The sequence below is a fragment of the Pelobates fuscus genome, chromosome 4, assembly GCF_036172605.1.
Source record: "Pelobates fuscus isolate aPelFus1 chromosome 4, aPelFus1.pri, whole genome shotgun sequence".
In the NCBI taxonomy this organism is placed as follows: Eukaryota; Metazoa; Chordata; class Amphibia; order Anura; family Pelobatidae; genus Pelobates; species Pelobates fuscus.
Window position 1 is genome coordinate 308,320,138 of NC_086320.1, and position 25,692 is coordinate 308,345,829.

At 40.2% G+C, this 25,692-nt stretch overlaps 1 protein-coding gene across 1 annotated transcript; it reads left to right on the forward strand.

Moving 5' to 3' along the window:
• THRB (thyroid hormone receptor beta) lies at positions 1-25,692 on the forward strand. Its single transcript, XM_063450688.1, has 7 exons — positions 1-328; positions 5,688-5,788; positions 14,955-15,102; positions 16,250-16,455; positions 17,476-17,622; positions 23,559-23,817; positions 25,257-25,692. The coding sequence occupies exons 1-7, from the start codon at positions 1-3 to the stop codon at positions 25,496-25,498; spliced, it is 1,431 nt and encodes a 476-aa protein (XP_063306758.1). The 3' UTR covers positions 25,499-25,692.

Genomic DNA, 25,692 nt, shown 5'->3' on the forward strand with positions numbered 1-25,692 from the left:
ATGAACTACTGCATGCAAGAGATATATGATGCACACCAGGCAGCCTTGTCCAACTGCTGCCTGCAGCCCCCTGAATATTGTACATATATCGAAGATAGTCAGAGCTACAATAATTCTGAATCTCAAGTCCTGCATAACAATAATATGTACATGGAGCAGGCCTGGGCGGTGAATCAGCCTTATACCTGTAGTTACCCTGGAAACATGTTTAAAAGCGAGTACTCTGAATTAGACATGGCCCTGAATCAGTACAGCCAAAACGACTATTTCCCTGAAGACAAAACTACTTTTCCACAAGGGCAATCTCCGATGTACTCTCAGAAAAAAGGTAGGGGAGGTTTATTCACTTCATTTTTTTTTTGTCTTGCTGTGGTAATTAATAGAAATTCCTTTGTTACATGTTGCTTCGCCCATCGGTGCTTTTTTTCCCCTTTTTTCAAAATTTGCAGGTCTTTTTTCTATTTGTTTATTTTTTTCCCCCCATCAACACACAAACTGCATTTTGAAGCCTGTTTGTAATGAAACAAACACAGTGATAAAAGGCTGCTAGGAGAATCGGTCATTTTTACTTTCCTATTCTGCTTTTACATGCAATTTTATACTTTCCATATTTTGTTTCACATTTGAGATTTTTCGTTTATATTAGACAGTTTAATGACAACATTAGCTCTATAGTATGCACATTTTCGTACTGTTAGTGCATTCATGAAATGATGTATTCTATGTGTACAGACAAGTGATTTTGTACGTGGGTGTTTGTGTTAATGTATGGACATATGGAAGTTATATATGTGTATATGTATGTACGTTGGTGCGTGCGTGCGTGTGTGTATATAGTGTGTGCCTAATGCAGTAGTGTATATATGCATACTGTATATGATGCATGATTATGGAAGTTTTGTTTTACTTGTTTTAATGTTTATAATACTGCGATATCACATACTAGATACTTACTTTTGTTTCTGAACTAAAAGATGATACATCCATGCCATGTAGAACTACACATTGCATTGCTTAGTCTACAATCCAAATATTTAATCTATGAGGTTTATTCTCTAAACATCGTATTGCAGTGAATAGAAAACTAAATTGCAAAACGAAGGATCAAAAAGTCACATTGTGGCTATAGTTAAGTTCTATAATTTTTCCAAATCAGCTATTTTTACCTAAAGTTAGCAATTTGGTTTTCAATTCACCAGAATTCCCTATTTAGTGAATAAACTTCCAATTTGTAAGAAAAACATCAGAGTTAAACTTAAAAACATATGAATATGTGTTTTTTTTTTTGTTTTTATACATTTATATTTTCATCTGGGCTTTATGTATTGTTTATCACTGGTAGCAAATTGTAAACAGGTGCATCCTACCAATCGACATGTTATCTGTAATTATATATTATTGTAAAATAAGTCTCTGGATACATATCTTGGAGAGATAATGCATATTTTAGACAAACGTTTGTCCTTAGAGAACTTCAAGAATCCTTTCTTGTACAGAGTTAGTCATAGTGACTTATGAATTGAACTAATTACACAGTCTGCATGGGGAAGGAAGAAAACGCTACTTTTACATTTTACTGGTGGATGGGACGAGCAGTATGAAGTCTGTACAGAATATTTTGCACTGAGAAGATTATCCAAGGAACACAATGCTGCTATTTTTCACCTATGGTGTTTGTAAATCGTGTAGATGTTCTCAGAAGATGTATATTTGTAACAGATTTTATTTTTATTTATTTACGTCATTCTTTCTTTGAACACTCCGAGATAATTCCAGTGTGAAATTGTCAGAAACAAATGTACAATTTTATTTACTAGGGTTTCACTAATTTTGGTAGTATTTTGTGTTCAATATTTTATGTTGTTCTATTAGACAAGAATATAGTTTTTTTCTACTGCATTTAATTAAATGTTTCATTACATTTTAGCATTATTTTTCCAATTCAGCATGACCAATTCATATCACTTGACACATTGTAATCATTATTGATTGTGTGGGTTAAGAGCAATATTTCAGAGACTGCTTATTCTATTACATTGTAGGCTATTTTGTTTTATCTTGCCATTATGGACGATGTCATATTTTCTTTTCTTTTTTTTACTGTTAACGTGGACAACTATAAAATTTGAATTATATCCTATTTTAGAAATGTAATTTCAAGAATATAGCATGTATTTTTTTTTTATTTTTTTACTATTTAGCAATTTTATGCTGTAACACTGGTGCATTTTCTAGAAAGAACAATAAAACAATAATCCAGGGCTTGGGACAGAAGGTGTCTCGGAGGGCTTTTCCTTATTGATCAACATTGATTTGGTCTTAATGAAGACTCAATAGCAGTCATTAAAACACAATTAAGAATAAGAACAGGTGTCTTTATTTCCAGCCATTGGAATTATAGCACTCCAGTGCCCTATAGCACTATACAAAGAATAGCAACTCTGTAATGTGCTGCAAAACCTTTATATTCTCGATTCCCACCTATGCTGTTTAAATGTATTAGTGCCAGTTTTTTTTAAAACTGTCTTACTTTTACAGAATGTTTTTTTTAAAGAAAGAATTCCATCTGGTCACATTTGTCTGAGCCCTCGTCAATAAATTGTTAGGAAGCAGTTATCACTGATTGCTTCAAATCCACAAATGTATGTGTGTGTGTGTGTATATATGTATGTGTATATGTGTGCATGTGTATATATATATATTTACATACGCTCAAATAAATATGTGTGTGTATATATATATTTATTTATTTAAATTATATATATTATTTGTTTTACATTATCTGTCCATTTTGTTCATGAATCCATTAATATAGTTCCTTTCTCATTACTAATATGTTCGTAGAATTGTTGGAAAGCCATGCATAGTGCAATAGTGCAATTCTCTTTACTCAATTCTTCTTCTGGATTATAAATGTAGAGGGGATAAATTAATAACAGCAGCCACATATAGCTGCTTGGGAGTGTAACGCCATCCAATCTCAATAACGTAAGGACCTATGTTACCCCATCTACCCTAACCCTACTTAATAGAAACAAAAAACACAAAACAGCGTCATTTATTTTCAACTTTAAATATAATGGAAAGGGAAAATAATGTCATCTTAGGCTCACACACTACATTAAAACCTGCAATGCACTGTATTAGTGACACATTGCAGTGCTGAGCCCCTAATCGTAAGGCAACATTGGGAGATATGTGTCCTAATTTGCCCAAGGTTAGTGGGAGTTACACTGCCAGGCAGCAGCTGCTATTTGTGATTACTGCCATCAACCCAGACTTTTCCCCAAACTGTAAATTGTACTCTAAGGCATTCAAAGCTCTTTCACATCATACGGTTTAGCAAAGAAACATGTTTACCAACATAAGAGTGCTCCTAGCTGATTAAATTTATATTTCAACTACTTATCATTTGGTAAAGACAATTAAGTTATTGTCTTTAGCAAATGTAAAAAAAAAAAAAAAAAAGAGAGATTCTTTGTAACAATAAAGAGGCAAGCATTTTGAGTAAGTACACTACATTTAGCCTTCTCTGAATTGTGCAAGACCGTTGTGCAAGATCGGAATAAAATTCAAGAAGCAAATCCATGCACATGCAAGTTTAATAAAAGACTACAAAACCACAGCTACAGACCATATATGTGAAATGGATCATATATATCAATACAAAAGTCAGAAAATAAACTAAGTCCATACAACCTTAAGAAGGGGGGGGGGGAGGGGGGATTGGAGTTCAGTAAAAACAAAAATATCTAGACTGAAGTGTCCCTCTAGATTTTTCTCCCTCTCCTTCTTACAGTTGTATGGGCTTAGTTTTATTTTTTTATTTTTTTTCTTATTTGTCATATATAGTCTGTAGCCATGGTTTTGTAATATTTTATAAAACTTGTACGTGCGGGCATTTACTTCGCGGATTTTCTTCGGATCTACGTGGAGTGCGGTTTTATTATCATACTATCTGTAATTAATTTTATGTGGAACTGATACCAGGACCGTATATTTGGATTTTCAATATGCATTGGATGTAAGTGACTTTATTTCTATTTACATTTATTCTATAATTTTGGAGTTATGGCACAAATGTAAACACAGCTCTACATATTATCCTGTCTTTTAGAGCTGTCATTGGGTAACAGCATTAGTAGGTGGAGTTCTTTAAACTGTTTGTTGTTTCCCACATATGTCTACGTATAGGATTATGGTTTTGAATAAGGCATGGCATTTGACTGGGTCAAAGGTTGAGTACATACCGCTATAGGGATAGATCCCAACAAGTCGGGGAGCAGAGCCCAGCCATCTTTAAACTTCACAAGCTGTCACTCTCCCCACCTATGAAGGCTGGAAAAGCCTTTATGAGGGTTTTCTCGCACTTTGAAAGCTCAATCAGAGAGCTCTGATTGGTTTGCTAGTAAGTCAACCAATCAGAGCGTTGAGGCAGGCAAGTCTCACCTCTCTTGAAACTTGCGTGAGAGTATTCCACAGGTCGAGAGAGAGGTGAGACATGAGATGTTCCCCATGTTTATTAAATAATGGCCCACCACTGACTACCTATGGGTGAGTGCAGGGAGGCACAGTTTAGCGAGGCCTGCCTTTCTTAACAACTGAGAAGCACCTGCTACCCAGTTGCTAGTTTATAATCACAGTGCGCAGTCGATGACTGCTCATTTTTTAGTAGACCTCCCACCACCTGCTGCAAAAGTTAATAGATATGGTTTTGATGCAAACTTATCTGGGCTTTCATTTTGGTCAGCCAACCTATTTATCAAGTTTGGCTGTTTGAATATTGGCTGGCAATTAAATTCAGCCAAACTTTGATACAAAATATTGGCCAAAACAGTTAATAATTATCTACTGTTTTTGGCAGATATAATTCATTTGATTCCCAAGTTTGAAATATATTTACTTAGATATCTTCCATTTATAAAAATGTCTACATCTTGGTAATTCTACTATTTAGTTGATCAACAAATACCCAAAGGAACATTTTGTTTTCTGTAATTGAATGTGTAAGATGATACAATCATTTACTGTACTTCAGCTAAACTGCTCCAAATTTTAGCAGCTAAAATGCAGCTAAAATGGTCAAGTTTTCGTTAAAGCTGAATTAGATAAAGTTTACAAACTTGCACTTTTTGCCTAACCCTGAAGTTCACTATGATTCATTGTTTCATTTAAATTTAATATATAATATCCATAAATATTTTGCTGAACACATAGAAATTCATTGCTCAAATCAGTGGCTGTAAACGACAAATTCTTGCAAACTAAAATGAATGCAAATAAGTATGACTGTTCCACAGAGGAAAACGTCCTTTCCTACAAAAACATGTATCCTTTGAGAACTAAATCTGGTCATCATTTTATTTGGATAATTTGAAATTCATTTTGAATTTCCTGCTATTCTCGTGTTAGTAAATAGCCCTGTGTATTTGTATCAAGTTAGAATGTGTTATTGACTGGAGTCAGTAACTCTCTCATATAATAATCGTTATACACCATTAATTATAATGTTCCTCTGTTTCACCTGTTTAGAAGCACTATTTGGACTTAGTTCTCAGAAGAAGATAAGAAACAAAAATACTTGCTATCTCTTGCTTCCACCCTGTTTAATTTAAGTGTTTCGTTTTAAAATTACAATGTGTTGTTTTATTACATGTGCATTGATAAACTATTATTTTTCCTTGCAGGGTACATACCCAGCTACTTGGACAAAGATGAGCTGTGTGTGGTTTGTGGAGACAAGGCTACAGGGTATCACTATAGATGTATCACCTGTGAGGGCTGCAAGGTAAACATTGGATTGTGTTGTCATGGTCATTTATTCCATCCTTGAAGAACTGTACCTCCCACGTGTGCTAATCTGGCTAGACTTGACATAAGGTTTGACCCATGATATTTGCTTGTGTCTAAGATCTAAGAGCCAAATTATTCCAGAACCAAATAACTCCACTTCCTGAAGTCAGACCCAAACATCTAATTTTCCACACACGTACTCTTATATATAGTTAGCCACTTACACACACTAATTAGCCAACCACGCATGCACACACAATTAGTCACTGACAATGCATTCACAACTAGCCCCACACACTAATTCTCAACACAGACTCACATACATAGAAAAACACACTCACTAGACAAACTGTACCCGGGCCTAGAGTAGCAGATGTAACAGGGGACGGGAGGACAAAGAGTAGTGTGTTTCAATTGCAGATTCCAAGGAAGAGCAACAGGGCAAATTTTTCTCCCTAGAACCAGGGGCTTAGTCTGGCCAGTGCATGGGCTGAATTCAGGGTTACCTCCTCACTCTGATCCCAAATATCTGCAGCCGTATCATATTATTAAATCTTTGTATCATGGATATCTATATAAATATATGTGCAAGGGTGTAGGTGCCTGCTTTTGGGTATATGCACGAACCTGTGTATATGTGGGTTTATCTATTGGTATGTGTAATTTTGTGGTATTTTAAAATGTTCCACAACATCCAGCAAAAGCACCTCATCTGCCTCCTTTTTGTTTTATTTAAAAAAAAAAACAGTAACAAAAACCTCTAGCAGTGTCCCACCTTCTTAATAAAGTTTCCTGTTTCCTCGTTCCACCTCCACCTTGTGACCCTGTTCTCAGTATAAGTAGTGCAGCCATGACAGGCTCAACAACTTAATGCACAACTGGCCAGGCAAGTAGAGCGTCTTTACTGGGTGGAATCCTGTAGCCCAGCTTCCCAGTATATGAAGGGTTAAATATGTGTCTATTTATCGAATACTGCTCTGAGATATATGTATGTATTAATGGGCACACATTAACAAATACTAGGACATTCACTAGTACAAGCCTGGAATATTGATTTTATATGTTTTGAAAGCCTCTAGTGGGATGTACAGGGAGCTGTTTGTGGTGTGTAAATAGGTCATATTTTGTATGTGTTTGTGGTGCGGCATGTGTGTCTTGGGGGTGTAATTAATATTTAGGGGCAGTAAAGAGAGAGCGTTTTTGTCTAGGGGCTGTAGTGTGTGTCTATGGGCTGTAGTGTGTGTATAGATGCAGGGGACGTCTGGTACCCTCCCTCCCACCTTCTAGCATGCAAACACACCTTCCACCCAAAGACACACGTAAAAAAAACACAAAAAAACACACACAAATAGATCGTAGACTTAGCCACACATTTTTTTTTTACCCCTGAGAAAATACACACACTGACACACATATAGATGCAAACACTGACACAAATGCAGATACACACATACATAGGCCCAGACATACACAGGTACATACATCCAAATACACAGACATACAAAGACAGATACACAGACACACAGGTGCATACACAGATACACACTGGCACACATACAGATACACAGATACACTCACTGCTAAACATGCAGACACACACTAACACACACAGATAAACAGACAAACACACCCTGACATATATGCAGATACACACAATAACACACGTACAGATACATACATGGACACACATGCAGTTACACAGACACATACTAACACATACACACATACAGATACAGACACAGACAGATACACAGGGCACACACTGACACACATGCATATACACAAACACACATATCAAGAGATACACATACAGACACAGAGATACACATACAGACACTCTGACACACATACAGGTACACAGACACACTTAATGACAAACATTCAGATACACAGGATGACACAGGATGCAAACATTGACACAAACAGATACAGAGGGACACACACTGTCACACATACAGACACACGTACAGACAGATGTGCATACAGACTGAGATACATACAGACACACAGATACACATATAGATACACATATAGACAGATACACACACAGATACAGACACACATGCATATACACATACAGACACACATATACACATATAGACAGATACACACACAGATACACAGACACATGCATATACACAAACAGACAGGTATACTCACGGGATACACACAGATACACATACTGACAGATATACACACAGATACACATTCATATACACATACAGACACACAGATATACAGACAGATACACACACAGATAAACAGACACATGCATATTCACATACAGACAGATATACACACAGAAACACACATACAGACACACAGATACACATACAGTCAAATACCCACAAAGACTGATAAACATGCAGACAGCTATACATACACAAACAGACACACATGGAAAATATACAATTTTAGTCACCCTTCTGTTTCCTACCTGGGGTCCAGTGGCTGTCTTGGGCTGTCTCCCAGTCTGCGCTACTCCTCTCTTCGTCCCTCCCACACGGCACTCTCCGTGTTAGCTAGGAAGAAGTGACTGCACTCATCACAGGGGGCCTGGTCGCGCTTTAAAAGAGCGCAGCACTGATCGGGCCCCTGCAGACTCATTGCCATCAGGTGGCCCTAAGGGCATGGGCCACCCGATGGGACCCCTCATCATGCGGCCCGCGGTGGTAGTACCACGCAGCCTGCACACACCACGGCGGACGGCTGGTTCAAAAGGTGGCTGCTTTGGGGCCCCTAGGAATGTCTGGCCCCGGGGCAGCTTCCCCTTTTACTCCGCATTTAAGACGGCCCTGGTGGTATGGAAGTAGTGGATACAGTGTGCATATAGGAGGGAATATCGCACATGTTTGTGTATTCGTGATTAAGTGTGTGTAAGGGATGTAGTGGATGTGTGTGTAGTGGATGTATTATGTGTGTGTATTTGTGGGGTGGGAAAGGTGCTGTATTGTAATATTTTTACATTTTCTTTTATTTATTAAAAATGATTATTTCTGAAAAAAATTTGCTTTATTCCCCTATCCATGCTTCCTACCTCTGGCCATGGAGAGGGGACCTTTAGATCCCTGGTGTTCTGGTAGCGATACACTTTTACTCCAGTCTGCACCTCCACCAGGTGCAGGCTGAATAGGCTTTTCTGCACCTCCACTAGGTGCAGGCTGAATAGGCTTTTTCTCTGGCTCTTGTCGGAGCATTGCCATGGTAATCATTTGCAACGATCCGAGGAATACTCTTTCTGCAGAGGTACAGAGTAGACGTACTCTCTGTGACCCTGTTTTCCACAGTAAATTGCACTGGGCTAGTAAGGGAGATTTCTGATATTCTCACCAGCAAGGCCAGTGCTCAGTTAGCGTCGGCCCTCCATGGTCTAGCTGGAGACAACCTTTAACCCTTCAACCTTGGCCCTTGGTTACCAGTCTGGGCCTGGCTGTACCACTAGTTATGCCATCAGGATCCTTATAAATGCCTATAATTTAACCATTTTTATTTATCCATTTGTCACCTCAAATGTATTGTTGCTTTTATACTAACATTTCAGACTGTTTATAAAAAATTGCAAGATTATTTTCATCTTTCCAATATCTCTATAAAGGAGGAACACATAAATTAACAATAAAAATTGTGTAATTTTACATAATTTGTATTTTTATATTTTTTTGGACATCAATATATGCACGAAATTGACGTTTTATCATATATTTATGTGCTAGCTATGCATCTCATTTTTCAAATAAATGTTTTGCTTAATATTCTTCCAAACAAAATGTGCTTGTTTGTAAAGGAGTTAAGAATCAATTTGCTGATGTCTTATTAGATTTTTAGAGTGTTTATAGGCACTGCACAGAGACTTGATTGAAGATTAGTTATTTCAATTGCCTGCATTCTTCCCAAGCTTCCGATTTCAGGTTAGAGTAACCCAAATCAATGTTGGTATGTCTCTGGCATTTATAAAAACCATGATAAACATTGTACATACCTGACCAAATGTTGATTTGTAAGTTAATAGAGTCTGAGATATAGAATTTGGCCGAACAGCCTAAATATTAGGCATGTGCATGGGGGAAATTTTCGGTTCAGTTCGGCATTCTGGAATTCGTGACTTCGGCACTTCAACACTTCGGAACTTCGGCACTTCGGAAGTTCGGAACTTCGGCATTTCAGAATTTCTGCACTTCGGGACTTCTACTGCTGCCGCTTAGTAGATAACTCCCTAATTCCCACGGTATTAGGGAGTTATCTACCAAAAGGCTGAAAGACCTAAATTGGTCTTTCAGCCAAATGTACTAATACTAAGTAAATGAGTCAAATTACACAGCGTGGGAAAATTCCAAAGAACTTTCCCACGCTGTCTAAAATGACACAGAGCACTCTGATTGGTGGATTTCAAGCCAACCAATCAGAGTGTTGTGACAGGTAAATATAGAGACTTACCTGTTGATGGCTTAAACCCACCAATCAGAGTGCTCTTAGCCTAATTGCATGGCGGGGCAAGGCTTTATAAGTCTTCCCCTGTCCTGCAGAGCTCAGTCTGCGCGGAGCCCTCCATGGGTGAAGATGGATTTGGGTTTTTTTGCGCTCGTTTTTTTTGTTTGTTTGTTTTTAAGTGCAAAGATTTTAGAAGAAAGAAAACATCAAATGGTGAGTTTTATTTTTTTTACAGGTACTTAGTTAATGCCCCCCCCCCTCATTATTTTTAGGGTGAGGGGGGTAGGTAGGGGTTAGTTTTTTTTTTGGTAGGGGAATGGCTAGGGGTTTGGGGACCCCTAGTCACCTGGGGGGGGTAACATTTTTATTTAGGGCCCCCACCCGCTGCTCAGGGGTGGGGGCCATGGGAGAGGACATTAGGTCCCCCGTTATTAATATTTAGTGCCCCCATCCACCGCTCAGGGGTGGGGGCCATGGGGGAGGACTTTAGGTCCCCCCTATTTTACGGTAGGGCCCCCACCCATCGCTCAAGGGTGGAGGCCAGGGGGAGGACGTTAGGTCCCCCCTTTATTCTAATTTAGGGCCCCCACCTGCCGTTGGCGAGGGAGTACTGATTTGTGAGCTCTCTGCTCAGCTCCCTCGCGCGCCGCAGAGTGATGCCGGTCACCTGGAGCCGGAATATGATGTCATATTCCGGCTCCCGGCATTACTCTGTGGCGCACAAGGGAGCTGAGCAGAGAGCTTGGGCTTTTTTTTTTTAAGTGAGCATCCATAGGCTGTTTAATAGACATGCCCCTACTCGCGGTATAGCAAGTAGGGGCATAATTTACTAATACTAAGTAATCTTTACTTAGTATTAGTAAATTTGGCTGAAAGACCAATTCAGGTCTTTCAGCCTTTTAGTAGATAGCTCCCTAATACCGTGGGAATTAGGGAGTTATCTACCTATTCATTCTTGTCATTACACTGACTGGCTAAGTAACTTGCATTTTATATGAATGTATGTTGCTTGATTGTTGTGTTGCAAATGCTTACAGCTGAATCCTGGCTATGTTTGTATACTTTTTATTTAAAATTGTATACAGTGTAACATTCTTCATTCTTCCACTGGGTAAGTATATTGGTTCGTAGGCAATACTGTGTTTCGGAACTTCGGCACTTCAACACTTCGGAACTTCGGCAACTTCGGCACTTCAGAACTTCGGCACTTCGACACTTCTGAAATTCAGTAATTTCGGAACTTCGGGACTTCGACCAATTCATCTATTCGGAAATTCGGAAGTACCCGAATGTCCGAAGTGCCCGAAATTCGTCCAAATTCACATTCGGACCGAAACGAATTGCACATGTCTACTAAATATGGCCGAATTGCAATTTGCTGTGTGTGTATGATAAATATTACTTGTATAGTAGATATTATGCTGCAACCTTCTAACGCAGGCCCCATCAAAGACACATGGTATACTTTGATCTGGTTTTAATATACTGCTAAAGGTGGTTAAAATATTGCCAAACTCAACACGATGTCCATATACCCTGGAGATAAATATATTCTGTTATATATTTAGCTAAAAGTTCTGGATTTCACTCTTTATGCCTTCCAGCTCATAGTGAGTGAATCAGTGCATACTAGCAGACACAAGGTCATAAAACTTTATTAATGATCACTTTCAATTTTAATTGGTGTCAACAACTGTTTAATAAATACTGAGGCCAAGTTTTCATCCAACCTGGTCCCTGTGTTTATTTTTTTATATTAATACAATAGATGATCAGCTCCAGGGCCATCTAGTGGCTAGTAATGGTATAAAATCTGACTTTTGCTTTCTAACTTCAAGTCCTGGGCTGCAATGTAACTTTTCATGGATACCTCCGTACCTTTCTTAATTTCAGATGAGTGCATAGTTATATGTAAACAAATGTTTGTATTGGCAAAGCTGTATGTGCTGCTTTACATTGTAACATAAGCAGAGATACAGACTATGTCCTAAAAACATTCAGTATATACACAAGTTATCGGAACTTTGGACAGTGAAAGGAGGGAGTAAAACTTTTAGAATCACTGCACTTATAAGAAACTGCGAGCAGGAACCCAGAAATAGAGTACATACATGCACACCTCCCAACATTTCAAATGGACAAAATTGTACACCTTCATTTTAGGAGTGTGAGTGGGTATGTGGTAAGGAAAACGGCTGCTCTGAAAAATATTTCAGGTGACTTACTAATAACATTTATGTAACTAATCTAGAAGAACAATATATCTTACTTCTACTGACTGATTTTTAAACATATTTATGTAGTTTACAGACACATTACTGTGAACATTATCGCTGTGGAGCTCTGTTATACACTCCAACAGTATGTAACTCCTAGAATAGAAGGACATTAGAATAGAAAATAGGGACTATCCCTCCTAAATAGGGACACTTGGGAAGTATGGACATGCACCATAATATATGCAGTTACCATTGTTATGATGCTTATTATCTAAGGGGGGGCAGTCATTTCCTAAGGATTTAATATTATGACTACTTCTTTATTTAACAAATATGTATTTGGGAGTTGTGAACTTAAATGTAGAAATCCACAACTCATTATATATTGCCACTAAGTGCCTCCATCTTGGCTCCTTGTAAATCATTAGTATAAGCTCTGTCCTTTGCACACGACACTCAGCATAGAGAAAAGCATACAGAGAAGGGGAGAAATTAAACAAATATTATGTTTCTCCTCTTCATTTGCAGTGTTTTCGCTGGCTGTTCCTGAACTTAGCTGGATTGTTATATGATTTTCTAAGTCTGTAATAATAATTGCAATAAAAACAGAGCTTTGCATGAATAAAGCTGGAAGGGACACTCTAGGCTCTGCAGCTACTTCATCTCAATGAAGTGGTTATAATCAGGGCCGCCATCGGGGGTGACAGCCAGTACTGTAAGGGCCCGGTCAAGTACTGTGGTTTGCATGGAGTGGACCACATTACAGTACTTCTGCATACAGGGCCACTTAATGGACTGTCTGTCTGCCCCCTCTCCTGTACTGTGTATGTTTAACAAAGCTGACAGATATTTGGTGTTATATTTAGCCTTTATTATTATTATTTTATTATTTATATAGCGCCATCATATTACGTAGCGCTGTACAAAGGGTACTTATAGGCCCAATATCTCCAAACTCCTTGGGCAGTTAGTCACAGGTTCCTAAAGGGGAAAACCATTGATTAATATTCTTTTGTATATATTCTTTTGTATATGTTCATCTGACCCTATGAAAAATTTGAAAGGGTTAAAAACCACACACAAAGGTGGCAGCATACCCGTGCAATTATATTTCGTATGATGATCAACTTCATTTAACCCCTTAAGGTTACATGACATGTGTGACATGTCATGATTCCCTTTTATTCCAGAAGTTTGGTCCTTAAGGGGTTAAAGCTGGCTAATCATCATTGAATATTTTCCCAAAACAAACAGAAGGCAGCAATCACTGTATCACAATATCAATTTGACAGGCATTAGATGTTCAGAGACCGTACTCTTGAAACTGGCATCAGTGTTAGGAGGCCTGAACAATTGTGCTTCCAATACTCAAGACTAAAACTCCATTAGCTTGTCAACAGCATGATTGTCAGGGAAATGATTTTAGTTAAAGATGTCTGTGACATCACACATTTAGACATTTTCTACACAATGAAATAGTGTGGGTAACGTCTACCTTTTACTACATTAAGTGCCCGCAAAAAAATAAAATAAAAAATAAACATATTTTTAAACCAAATAACATAAATAAAACTTAGCCCCCATTTCATCATAGCCTTCACGTATAAATTCAGTATATTTTATACACACCCTCATCACATATTAAACTGTAAATTACTGGCATTGGATTTACATTTGAATGGAAGTGGGATGAGAGCATCTGTGGATCATATACAGGAGCTGAGCTGCAAACTTATATAGCTCCTGTGAGATGCTAAGTCAGCAGCAACCATTATGCAAATGATATTTAAGTTTGGGTGTGCATTCTCATGTGTTTTGGTATTGTGTCTTTGTATTATATCACTTGCAAAGTACACAAATTTGATCGCAATGATGTGCATTGCGTCCAGATTCCATTAAAATACATACTTTGCTAATATGTTTTTCACAATGAAAACAATAGACATATGGTCTTAATGGGGCACTATAGTCACCAAACAACTTTAGCTTAAGGAAACAGTTTGTGTGTATAGATCAATTCTCTACCCTTTATGATTTAAATCACTTTTATTTCTGTTCTCTTTCCCTAAGAGTGACAGCCTGCAAAAAAAAGAAAAGTTTCATGTTCAATCAGATGTTAACTTACTTTAGATGTTTACCTCCTGCTCTGTAAATTGAACTTTAATCACACACAAGACCCTTCTGAAAGGTCTCACAGGCTATTTATAGTAGATAATAAGAAATTCTAAACAGACTGTGCAATAAAGGAAGATTAAATGTTAGATCTCACTTCACAGGAAAGTGTTTTGGAACACTGTGTAAATCAAGAGTGTAACTAGGACTGCATAAACAAAGTTATTTAACTCCTAAGTGGTAGAGAATTGAGCAGTGAGACTGCATGGGAATTATATATACACCACAACTGCTTACTTAAATTAAAATTGTCTTGGTGACTATAGTGTTCCTTTAAGAGGGCAAGAATCATTGTACACAGTTTATCTTCGGAGAAGTAACAATCATTATTGAATCCTCTAGGGCTTCTTTAGAAGAACTATCCAGAAGAACCTCCATCCAAGCTACTCGTGTAAATATGAAGGAAAATGTGTGATAGACAAAGTTACAAGGAACCAGTGCCAAGAATGTCGCTTCAAAAAGTGCATCACCGTCGGCATGGCAACAGACTGTAAGCAACTCATCAGATGTAAACATAGTTCAGATTGTCTCTTGTGTAAGCCACAAAATCTAGCAAAAAATCTTGCCAGCTAAAGAACTGCTTGCAAATGTATAGGTTTTGGAATTGTCATTACTTTTGTTAGAGTTTTATTTTCATTTCCATTACTCAACATAGTACAAAGAATTTTGGAGGCTTTAATAGTTCTTTCATTACAATTTTGGTTTCCAACTCTTTGGCCAATAAAGCTGTCAGTGGCTCCATGCTTAAAGCAAAATTGTAAGGATAAGGTGCAGAATTTATGAAGAAGACAATTAGTAAAACTGTTTTTCCAGTAGCACTTTTACAACTAAGCTTCCAAACTTCCAAACTGGGTGAGGATATGACAATATCTATTTTAAGGAGATTGCTGCCTTATGTTAAAGTAACATACAATGCTCTAAGGTTAGATACTTTAAAGTGGTAGAGTACAAATATATATTGGCTCGTAGGAGGTGTGGCTATATTTGTCCTCAGTTTGAAGCCATATCGGCAAAACTAATCCAAGTGCCATTGATAAGATGTGGACATGGTGTGGACCTTTAACTCCACTTCCAATAGCACCATTGGGGCATCATTAGCCAGCTTGGAACAAGAGTTCCTGGTGGCTAATATGAACTCTGCAAGTATTTTGACATCTGTAGACAGCCAGCCAATGTCAGCACAGCTCCCCACTCTATCCTCCACTCAGACTGCCCTCCCTGACATCTCTAATTCTCCAGCAGAGGATGATCAGGCTGAAGCAGAATCTTTTATATACCATCAGCCCGGGGTTCATTTGCCATCCTGCCCCCCTTGCCAGATCTTCCCTGTGTGGGTTACATGCTAACTGGTTAGAGCTTATCTAGTGCAATGCAGGCAGATACAGCATAGAACCAGGATGTTGATAGCTAGTAGGGCAGATTGTGCCTGTGGTTTGTTAGAGTCTATAGAGCCTATTAAACTATGGGACATTTTCATGAAGAATGTATGCCAAAAAAGTTAAACCAGCAACAACACACTATCCTACCACATTTTATTGACATGCTACTTTTTACTGTCAAGGTAAGTTTTATACACTTGGTGATATATTAATATGTGTTTATTATGTGTGAAGTTATGGGGTTTATTTTTTTGCCAGTGGTCTTGGATGACAGTAAACGTTTAGCAAAAAGAAAGCTCATAGAAGAAAACCGAGAAAAAAGACGCAAAGATGAGTTACAGAAATCACTGGTACAGAGACCTGAACCAACTCAAGAGGAGTGGGAGCTGATACAGGTGGTGACCGAAGCACATGTGGCCACCAATGCACAGGGAAGTCACTGGAAACAGAAACGAAAATTTCTGGTAAGAGTCATAGAACATAATGTAATCACATTACACGGAATTCTAGCTAGTGGTATTTTCACTATGATTGCTACTACTAAGCCTGTTATCGCTGTGTACACAGCTTTCAGTTTGATTTAATGTTACTAGGGAGTTAAAGGGACATTCCAGACCCATAAAATACTTTAGCTTGCTGAAAAGCTATATGTGTGAAGAGTGTGTCCTCTTTTTTTCATTTTGGAAAAAGTACAGATTTCAATAGAAATTGCCACTCTTATAAATTATACTGGTTACACCCCCTGGCTTTTCAAGCAGACAACAGGTCTTGTTGCTTCCTGGTTTGGTTGGCTTATTTGCACTGAACTCAAGAGGCAGCAATTGCTCAGTGCACCTGTCTTGCAAAGACTTTTCATTGAGCTGAATTGGGAAATCTGTGATTGAACAATCACATAAAATCTGGGTGGTGTTAGAAGAGGAGGGCTTGCAAAGGGAGCAGACAAGAGATCTGCAGTTTTTGCAAGGTATGTTAGTATAGTGCCATATAATGTAAAATAGATTAGCAAACATAGAGAATACAATAGGGCAGGAATAGGTAACTTTTGGCACTCTATATGTTGTAGCCACAATGTCACATTGCATGCCCTGTTGTCCATCTCTACTTCGACCCTATCCCATTTGACCTCCAGCAATCCTTGTTGTATCGTTGAGTCACTATAATTTATTTTCCTCTCCCTTGGTGTTCCATATATCACTGCCGTGGGTCCTAGCATGGGGTTGTTGTTGGGCAGTCATCGATTCCTACCATTAGCATTTGCAGATTCTTTTAGATATTCACGATGAGATCATGCCAGCATGGAAAAAAGACAGTTGAGAAAACGATTTAGTGCCATTTCAAAAGTAGATCATATTCTATAAGAATTATAGGATTTCTTATTTAAAATCTGTATTATTTTTTTAAAGTGAAGTAACTCTTGAAACCTGACACCCACTTAAGAAACTGAGTTTGTGTGCTCTTTGTTCTATTCTTTTGATGTACGCCAGCCAGAAGATATTGGACAGGCTCCTATAGTCAATGCGCCTGAAGGTGGAAAAGTCGACCTGGAAGCCTTCAGCCAGTTTACAAAAATAATCACCCCAGCAATTACAAGAGTGGTTGATTTTGCCAAAAAGTTACCAATGTTTTGTGAGGTAAGCTTTTTTAACCGCACTCATATTGATTTATTTAAAATAGTATCTCCAAACTTGTTCTCATGGCCCACCAACAGGTCACGATTTGAAGATCTTACTACCAGTGTGCGGGTGTCCCAGTGAAACTTACATAGCCTCTGATGGACTGACCTGTGGTAAAGCAGGTGCTGTCTAGCCTGTTGGTGCGTCATAAAGGCAAGCTTGAAGAATAAAGGGGATTATTCATTACATGGAAACTCCATGCACCATAACCACTACATCCCACCGTAATAGTTATGGTGCAAGGGGTGCCCAGGTACCCTCTCATAGCAAGTACTCGAACTGTTTAAAAACTGTTTGACAACTCACCTGGGGTCTGGCAGCCACCTGTCTACTTTGTTTTTTAAGAATATTTGAGAGGATGATTTCTTAAAAAATTAGCAACTAACCTAGTTTGTGCTCAAATCGCTCTGTCCCTCTTTCCTAATGTTTCTAAGGTCTCAATGTTCTAGGTTTCTAGCAGTTCTTTATAGTTTATGTATAACAGAGTTCCAAATGTGTGTAGAAATCAGTCTATGTATATAAGATATATTTCAGTTGCCTACATTGTTACCAGTAAGGAACCTACCATTCCTCTGAACAGTTTAATCCCTACACACACCCCTAAAGTTAAAGTGTCCCTCTTTGCCCATTTTAAATGTTAAAAAGTATAGAATTGCCTAAACCCCTATGTCAATCTTTTATCCTCGCTGAACAAAAACAACTCAAAAGATTTGATTGCAAAAATAATTCTCAAAATGTGAAGATGTTTTTATTTAAACCGAACAGAAACAAGGTAATGGGAGGGAGCTACCAATTAAATCTGAATCCAAACTTCAGATTTTACCTACAAATGTTTGTCTGTTCTGCCTGTCTGTCTCTCTTTATGAACAGACTCATGAAAGAATGAGAGAACGAGATAGAAATGCTCAGATAATCTGGAACACGTTTTTCTCTAAAATAATTTGCTTGTGAAAACTTGGAGAAATTCGACTTTTAACTCAATTCCTATTACACAAAGTATTTGATAGTGTTTTTCTAAAGTAAATTCTGGTCAGTGTGCTCCTGTATTAACGAAATACTTTATATGTTTTTCAAAAGTGACTTTTATTCGGAAATGTTCATATTTGGGATTTTTATTCTCCGACCATACAATAAACCATTGTGCATATTTTGCAGAAAATATGGCCCACCAACAATCTAGGATTCATGTATTTCCCTTTTTTTTATTCCAATGGAGATACTGACAAAACCTGGACTGTTGCTGGGTCGTGATGACTGATTTGTGTTAGACAATACATTTTAGGTAAAATTGCCATTGCAAACAGATAATGATTTATTAAAGTGCTACTCAAAGCACCAAAGCAAAGCAAAACTTTAGCTTAAAGAAGTAGTTTCTACATAGACCATGTCCCTGCATTTCCAATGCACAATTCTCTGCCATTTAGAAGTTAAATCACTTTTGTTTCTGTTTATGCATCCTTAGCCACACCTCCTTTGGCTATGGCTTACACAGCCTCCATGAAAAAAAGGTTTCACTTTCAATCAAATCTTACTTTAATCCCACACAGGAATCTGGTGCAGGCTCTAGCAGGTAATTAACCTAGACTCCGGAGCTCATATGTTAACAAAACAATGGCAATTACTTTGCTCCATTCTATTTTTCAAATTGTTCATATTTGTAGAGAAAGGGAAAAAATAAAATATTTTAGCATAAATCATTATCCTGCTTTTGCAATTCAGGAATACAGGGAATAACTGCATCAATGTAGATATGGATGACGACTGCCACTTACAATTAAATTAAGTGAAGCTACCGAGCTTGAGCATAAATATGTTACATGATTGAGTCCCAACACATTGAAATCAAATCTGTTCTCTGCATATTGCTGCATTGAAAGAACCAATGATAACACTGATTTACTGCTTCTGTTCAAGCAGGTATTACCCCAGACTAAATAATTGCCAAATTACATTATGTAGCTTTTCATAATATAATCAGAATTAATACCTAGTTTGTGAAAGAAGTGAGGCACTTTTCACGTATGTTAATTTTCTTCTTTATTGCGATAACTGGTACAACAGAAGGGATTGATACATAGGAGGTAGCTAGTGGCGTACCTATCACGGTCGGGTCCCATAACTTCATGCAGGGCCGGACTGGCCCACCGGGATACCGGGAAATTTCCCGGTGGGCCGCGGCTCCTGGGGGCTGCTCTGGCAATATATGTGCCACCGGGTGGCCGGTCCGGTGGCACACACTTTGAGGGGGCCGGCCGGCAGGCGGCCGCATTGCACGCTGCAGCCTCGCCGTTCCGGCAGCACTGTTAATGCTGAGGGCTGAAGGGGGAGGGAGCATATCTCTACCATGCTCCCTCGCGGTTCCCACAATCCCCAGCAGCATTCGTGCTGGGGATTGTGGGAACCGCGAGGGAGCATGGTAGAGATATGCTCCCTCCCCCTTCAGCCCTCAGCATTAACAGTGCTGCCGGACCGGCGAGGCTGCAGCGTGCAATGCGGCCGGCCCCCTGACTCCTCTCAGGTGGGTGGGGGGGATGGAAGTGGGGGGCTTATTAGAGAGAACGACAGAGGGGGAGGGTGAAAAGAGAGAGAGAGACAGAGGGGGGGTGTGAAGAGAGAGAGAGACAGAGGGGGGTGTGAAGAGAGAGAGACAGAGGGGGGTGAAGAGAGACAGAGGGGGGTGAAGAGAGACAGAGGGGGGTGAAGAGAGAGAGAGACAGAGGGGGGTGAAGAGAGAGAGAGACATAGGGGGTGAAGAGAGAGAGAGAGAGAGAGACAGGGGGGGTGAAGAGAGAGAGAGACAGGGGGGTGAAGAGAGAGAGGGGGGGTGAAGAGAGAGAGAGCCAGAGGGGGGGTGAAGAGAGAGAGACAGAGGGGGGGTGAAGAGAGAGAGACAGAGGGGGGGTGAAGAGAGAGAGAGACAGAGGGGGGGTGAAGAGAGAGAGACAGAGGGGGGAGTGAATAGAGAGAGAGAGACAGAGGGGGTGAATAGAGAGAGACAGAGGGGGTGAATAGAGAGAGACAGAGGGGGTGAATAGAGAGAGACAGAGGGGGTGAATAGAGAGAGACAGAGGGGGAGTGAATAGAGAGAGACAGAGGGGGAGTGAATAGAGAGAGAGAGACAGAGGGGGGTGAATAGAGAGAGAGACAGAGGGGGTGAATAGAGAGAGAGAGATAGAGGGGGTGAATAGAGAGAGAGACAGAGGGGGGTGAATAGAGAGAGAGAGAGAGAGGGGTGAATAGAGAGAGAGACAGAGGGGGGGTGAATAGAGAGAGAGACAGAGGGGGGAGAGTGCCACAGGGAGAGGGGGAGAGTGAGACACAAGGGGGGAGAGAGGGGCGAATAGAGAGAGACAGAGGGGGAGGGAGAGTGCCACAGGGAAAGGAGGGATAAAGAGACAGAGGGGGGAGAGTGCCACAGGGAGAGGGGGGAGAGTGAGACACAAGGGGAGAAAGAGGGGCGAATAGAGAGAGACAGAGGGGAGGGAGAGTGCCACAGGGAAAGGGGGGAGAAAGAGACAGAGGGGGGAGAGTGAGACACAAGGGGAGAAAGAGGGGTGAATAGAGAGAGACAGAGGGGGAGGGAGAGTGCCACAGGGAAACTCTAGCCCTGGAGCTACGGGCTAGAGTTCACTCTCACCACTGCGACCACCAGGGATTCCTGGTGGTCCAAGTGGTGAGAGTGAACTCTAGCCCCATACAAACACTGCCCACACACACCATACACATTCACACACTGCCCCCCCATACACACACACAGACCCCCATACACACATTGCCCCACGCACCCTACACACTGAACCTTTCACGCACATTGCACCCCTCACACATTGCACCACTGCTCCTATACCCTACTACAGCCCCATATCCCAGCAGACCCCAGGTAAGTTGTCAAACTGTACTTAAACGGTTTGACTACTTACTCTGGGAGCGGGTCCCGGCACTCCTGGCACCATACCCACTACACAGAGCAGTAGTGGTTATTGTGCATGGATTATTTCTTTAAATAATCTATAGGTGCCCCTCCTGAGATCAGGCTCTGGATCCGCCACTGATTTATATTATATATATATATATATATATATATATATATATATATATAATTATTCCTATTATATTTACACATATATTAATGTACATTTATATATGCATAATACACTAAGAAATGTCATTGATATGTACAATATGTAATAAGCAGATATTGGCCCAGTCTTGTTGCTAGGTGCATAATCCAGCACAATAACATATTTAAAGTGAAGAGTGCACCCACAGGACCTCAAAATAAACAAGATAACGTCATTTTTTACAGTTGTGCCCTACATACATTCACCATTTCAGTCCCATTACCAAGCTTTCCTTATTATGTCAAGGTAGTTGGACTGAAACATTGGTTATATGCAAAGTCACGTCTGCTTAAAATAAATCTGCACTCTTTTTTTTTAAGCCTATATGTGCTTTTTTCACGTTGGAGTAATAATTTTAATTTATCTTTTCTAACTCTGTATCTGCACACTATGCTGGCACGACGCATTATGGGGCTGGTAAATAATTTTTTTCCAGGGCTGCTTTTAATTCCCAGTCCGGCCCTGACTTCATGGCCCGCACTTGCCGGGTGACCTGCAGGAGGGGAGCACTGTGCTGCTCACCTCCTAATGCTGTATGTTCCAAGGCCGAGTGGACTGCAGTCTGACAGGAAATGCTCAATGAGAGAGCTCTATCTGTAAAACTGGTTACTGCGGTAAGCAGGTACAGGAGGGGAGGAGGGAGAAACACACAGAGGGGCTGAGGGGGAGGAATGAGACACATGTGGCTGGGGGGAAATGAGACACATGGGGAAGGGAATGATACACATGGAGGGGCTGAGGGGAATGAGACACATGGAGGGTCTGGGGGGGGAATGAGACACATGGAGGGTCTGGGGGGGAATGAGACACATGGAGGGCCTGGGGAAGAAAATAGACACATGCAGGGACTGGGGGAATTGGAACACAGAGAGGGGCTGGGAGGGGGGGGGAGGTGAAACACATGGACTAACTGGGGAAGGGAATGAGACACATGAAGACGCTAGGGGGAAGTGAGACACATGGAGAGGCTAGGGGGGGAAATGAGACACCAGGGAGGGTTGGGGGCATAATGACACATGGAGGGGCTGGGGGGAATGAGACACATGGAGGGATTGAGCTGGAATGAGACACATGAAGGGGCTGGGGGGGAGGTGAAACACATGGACTAACTGGGGAAGGGAATGAGACACAGGAAGACGCTAGGGGGGAAGTGAGACACATGGAGAGGCTAGGGGGGAAATGAGACACATGGCGTGGCTGGGGGGTGGATGAGACCCTTAGAGGAGCTGGGGGGTGGATGAGACACATGGTGGGGCTGGGGGATGGATGAGACACATAGAGGAGCTGGGGGGTGGATGAGACACATGGTGGGGCTGGGGGATGGATGAGACACATAGAGGAGTGGGGGGGTGGATGAGACACATGGTGGGGCTGGGGGTTGGATGAGACACATGGAGGAACTGGGAGAAAGGAAATGATACACATGGATGGACCCCAGGGCTATTTTCGCATCGGGGCCCAGTGGTTTCTAGTTGCTCCACATACATTTTCATCAGCATAACGGTTAAAGTCAATAAATGTGAAAGATTCTCTGCGAAATAAAGGAGTTTCATCGAAAATGGCTCTTTATCAGTCTGTACATTTTGTGACGGGTTCAACTTTAACTTACTTTGGGAAGAAAGAGAGTTTTATAAACCTTATTTTCTTTCTTTCAGAAACATTTGTGAATTGTGTTCTGAAAAACAAGTTCAGTGAACGTGGTGATGTGGCTGAGCCAAATGTGCCTTCCAGTTACAGAAGTGATCATATGCTTTGTGTGTGTTTCATTCTCAGCTTCCGTGTGAAGACCAGATCATTCTGCTTAAAGGTTGCTGCATGGAGATCATGTCCCTACGAGCAGCGGTGCGGTATGACCCAGAAAGTGAGACTCTTACACTGAACGGGGAGATGGCAGTCACAAGGGGGCAGCTGAAAAATGGAGGACTCGGAGTAGTTTCAGATGCCATCTTTGACTTGGGTGTATCTCTGTCTTCGTTCAATCTTGATGATACCGAAGTCGCCTTGTTGCAGGCTGTGCTGCTCATGTCATCAGGTATGGTGACGTAGTTTGCGGCCTTTTCCAGTCAACTACAGCGGAACTGAACATTGTTCTTGTAATGTGTGTATAGCCAGGAGATATGATACCAGTGAACTCAGATATACAAGACAGAATTCTGGCACGCAATTCTGTGCTCACAAAGATTTGTATTTTACTTTATCGAGCTTTGGGGCATATCACAGCCATTACTTTGTTTACTAGACGTCTGGTTCTTTCTGGGAGTTCTGGTTCAGTTGTTTCTTTCCTATATAAGAAAGCTGTCATATGAATTACATCTCCCAGAAACAATCCTGAACCCAGAAAGCCCTGCTTATAGAATAAACTCAGAACTGCTTATAAGAATTAAGTGAGAATAATGATGGGATGTGTCATGTCCTATTTTGGAGAGAGCTCACTGCAGAAGCTGCCAGTAGGATTTGCAGCAAATGCTAGAACTTCAGATATGAATAAAAAAAAAATTAAATTATTGTTAATAATGTGTTTAAATGTTTAGTGCAACATCTAATATATTATCTAATGCGTTGTCTTCATATATTGGGTCCGGCCTGGAGTCTCCCTTTCAGCAGATTAGTATCACTTCCTGATTCTTTTACTATTGTTAAAGCAGCACTGTCATCATCTGGGGACTTTGCACAATTTGCAAAGGTCCCCCAGTGGTGACATTGCCGCTGGGGGTCTGGTGGCTGATGGAGGCAGGCTTGATGGGTTCTACTTACCTGAACCTGTCATGCGCGGGTGCTGCCATCTTGTCCTCTTCAGCGCATGAAAACAGCATTCAGATAAAGCCAGTTCTCTACGTTGACACTTCTAGACGGCGGTAGCTCTGCCCAGTATCTAGGCATAATAGAAATACTGAAACAATGTAGTGCCTAATTTCTCTTGGTAGGGTTGGAATTTCTGGTAAATTTCCACACATTCAATATAAGTATTTCATAAAGATTCTATCTTAATGAAAAACTCTTTTTTTAGGGGGATGACAGTGCCACTTTAAATTTTATTAGAAAAGTAAAGGAGTCCGGGTTATCAACTTCACAAATATTACAATTGTGAATATTTTAGCTGCATTTCCACTGACTATTTTGCATAATCTTTATCAATGTGCTTGGAAATTTGAGTAAGATTTTGCTTTTGCCTATTAATTACACAATTATCATATTTTTTATTGTTAGTCATAAGAATAATTCACATAAGTGTTGTATAACTAGGTAGAACTCTAAAGACTTTAAATAATTAATCCTTGTAGTTCCAGAGGAAAGAACACATAAAACCAGATTTAAGGATTAGCGCTTAATAAGTAATGCTATTCAATGTGTTATAGTTAATTGCGATTATAAAAATGCAAGTTCGTTTTGTCATTTTCCTAGATTTTGCAAGCAGTGGTTTATGATTTTTTTGCTTACATATGACATTTTTCTTCTTTCTCTCCCATGTAGATCGCCCTGGTCTTTCCAGTGTGGAGAGAATAGAAAAGTGCCAGGAAGGTTTCCTCTTGGCTTTCGAACACTACATTAATTATAGGAAACACAACGTTGCACACTTTTGGCCAAAACTGCTGATGAAAGTCACCGACCTCCGCATGATTGGGGCCTGCCATGCCAGCCGGTTCCTGCACATGAAGGTGGAGTGCCCCACTGAACTGTTTCCCCCTCTGTTCTTGGAAGTGTTTGAGGATTAGAACAGACTGTGCTTCTGGATTCTTGTCACTAGTGGGATCTCCCCTTCCATTCCATTGCCTCCGTCACTTTTTCTTTTGTTCTCGTCCGTTCTAAAAAGACATGGATAAAAATGTTCCTCTGATGCGGGTACTCGTGACTATCGTGTTTTTTTTTGTTATTCTGTCCTTTTGATGTGAAGTTTATCCATGGAAGT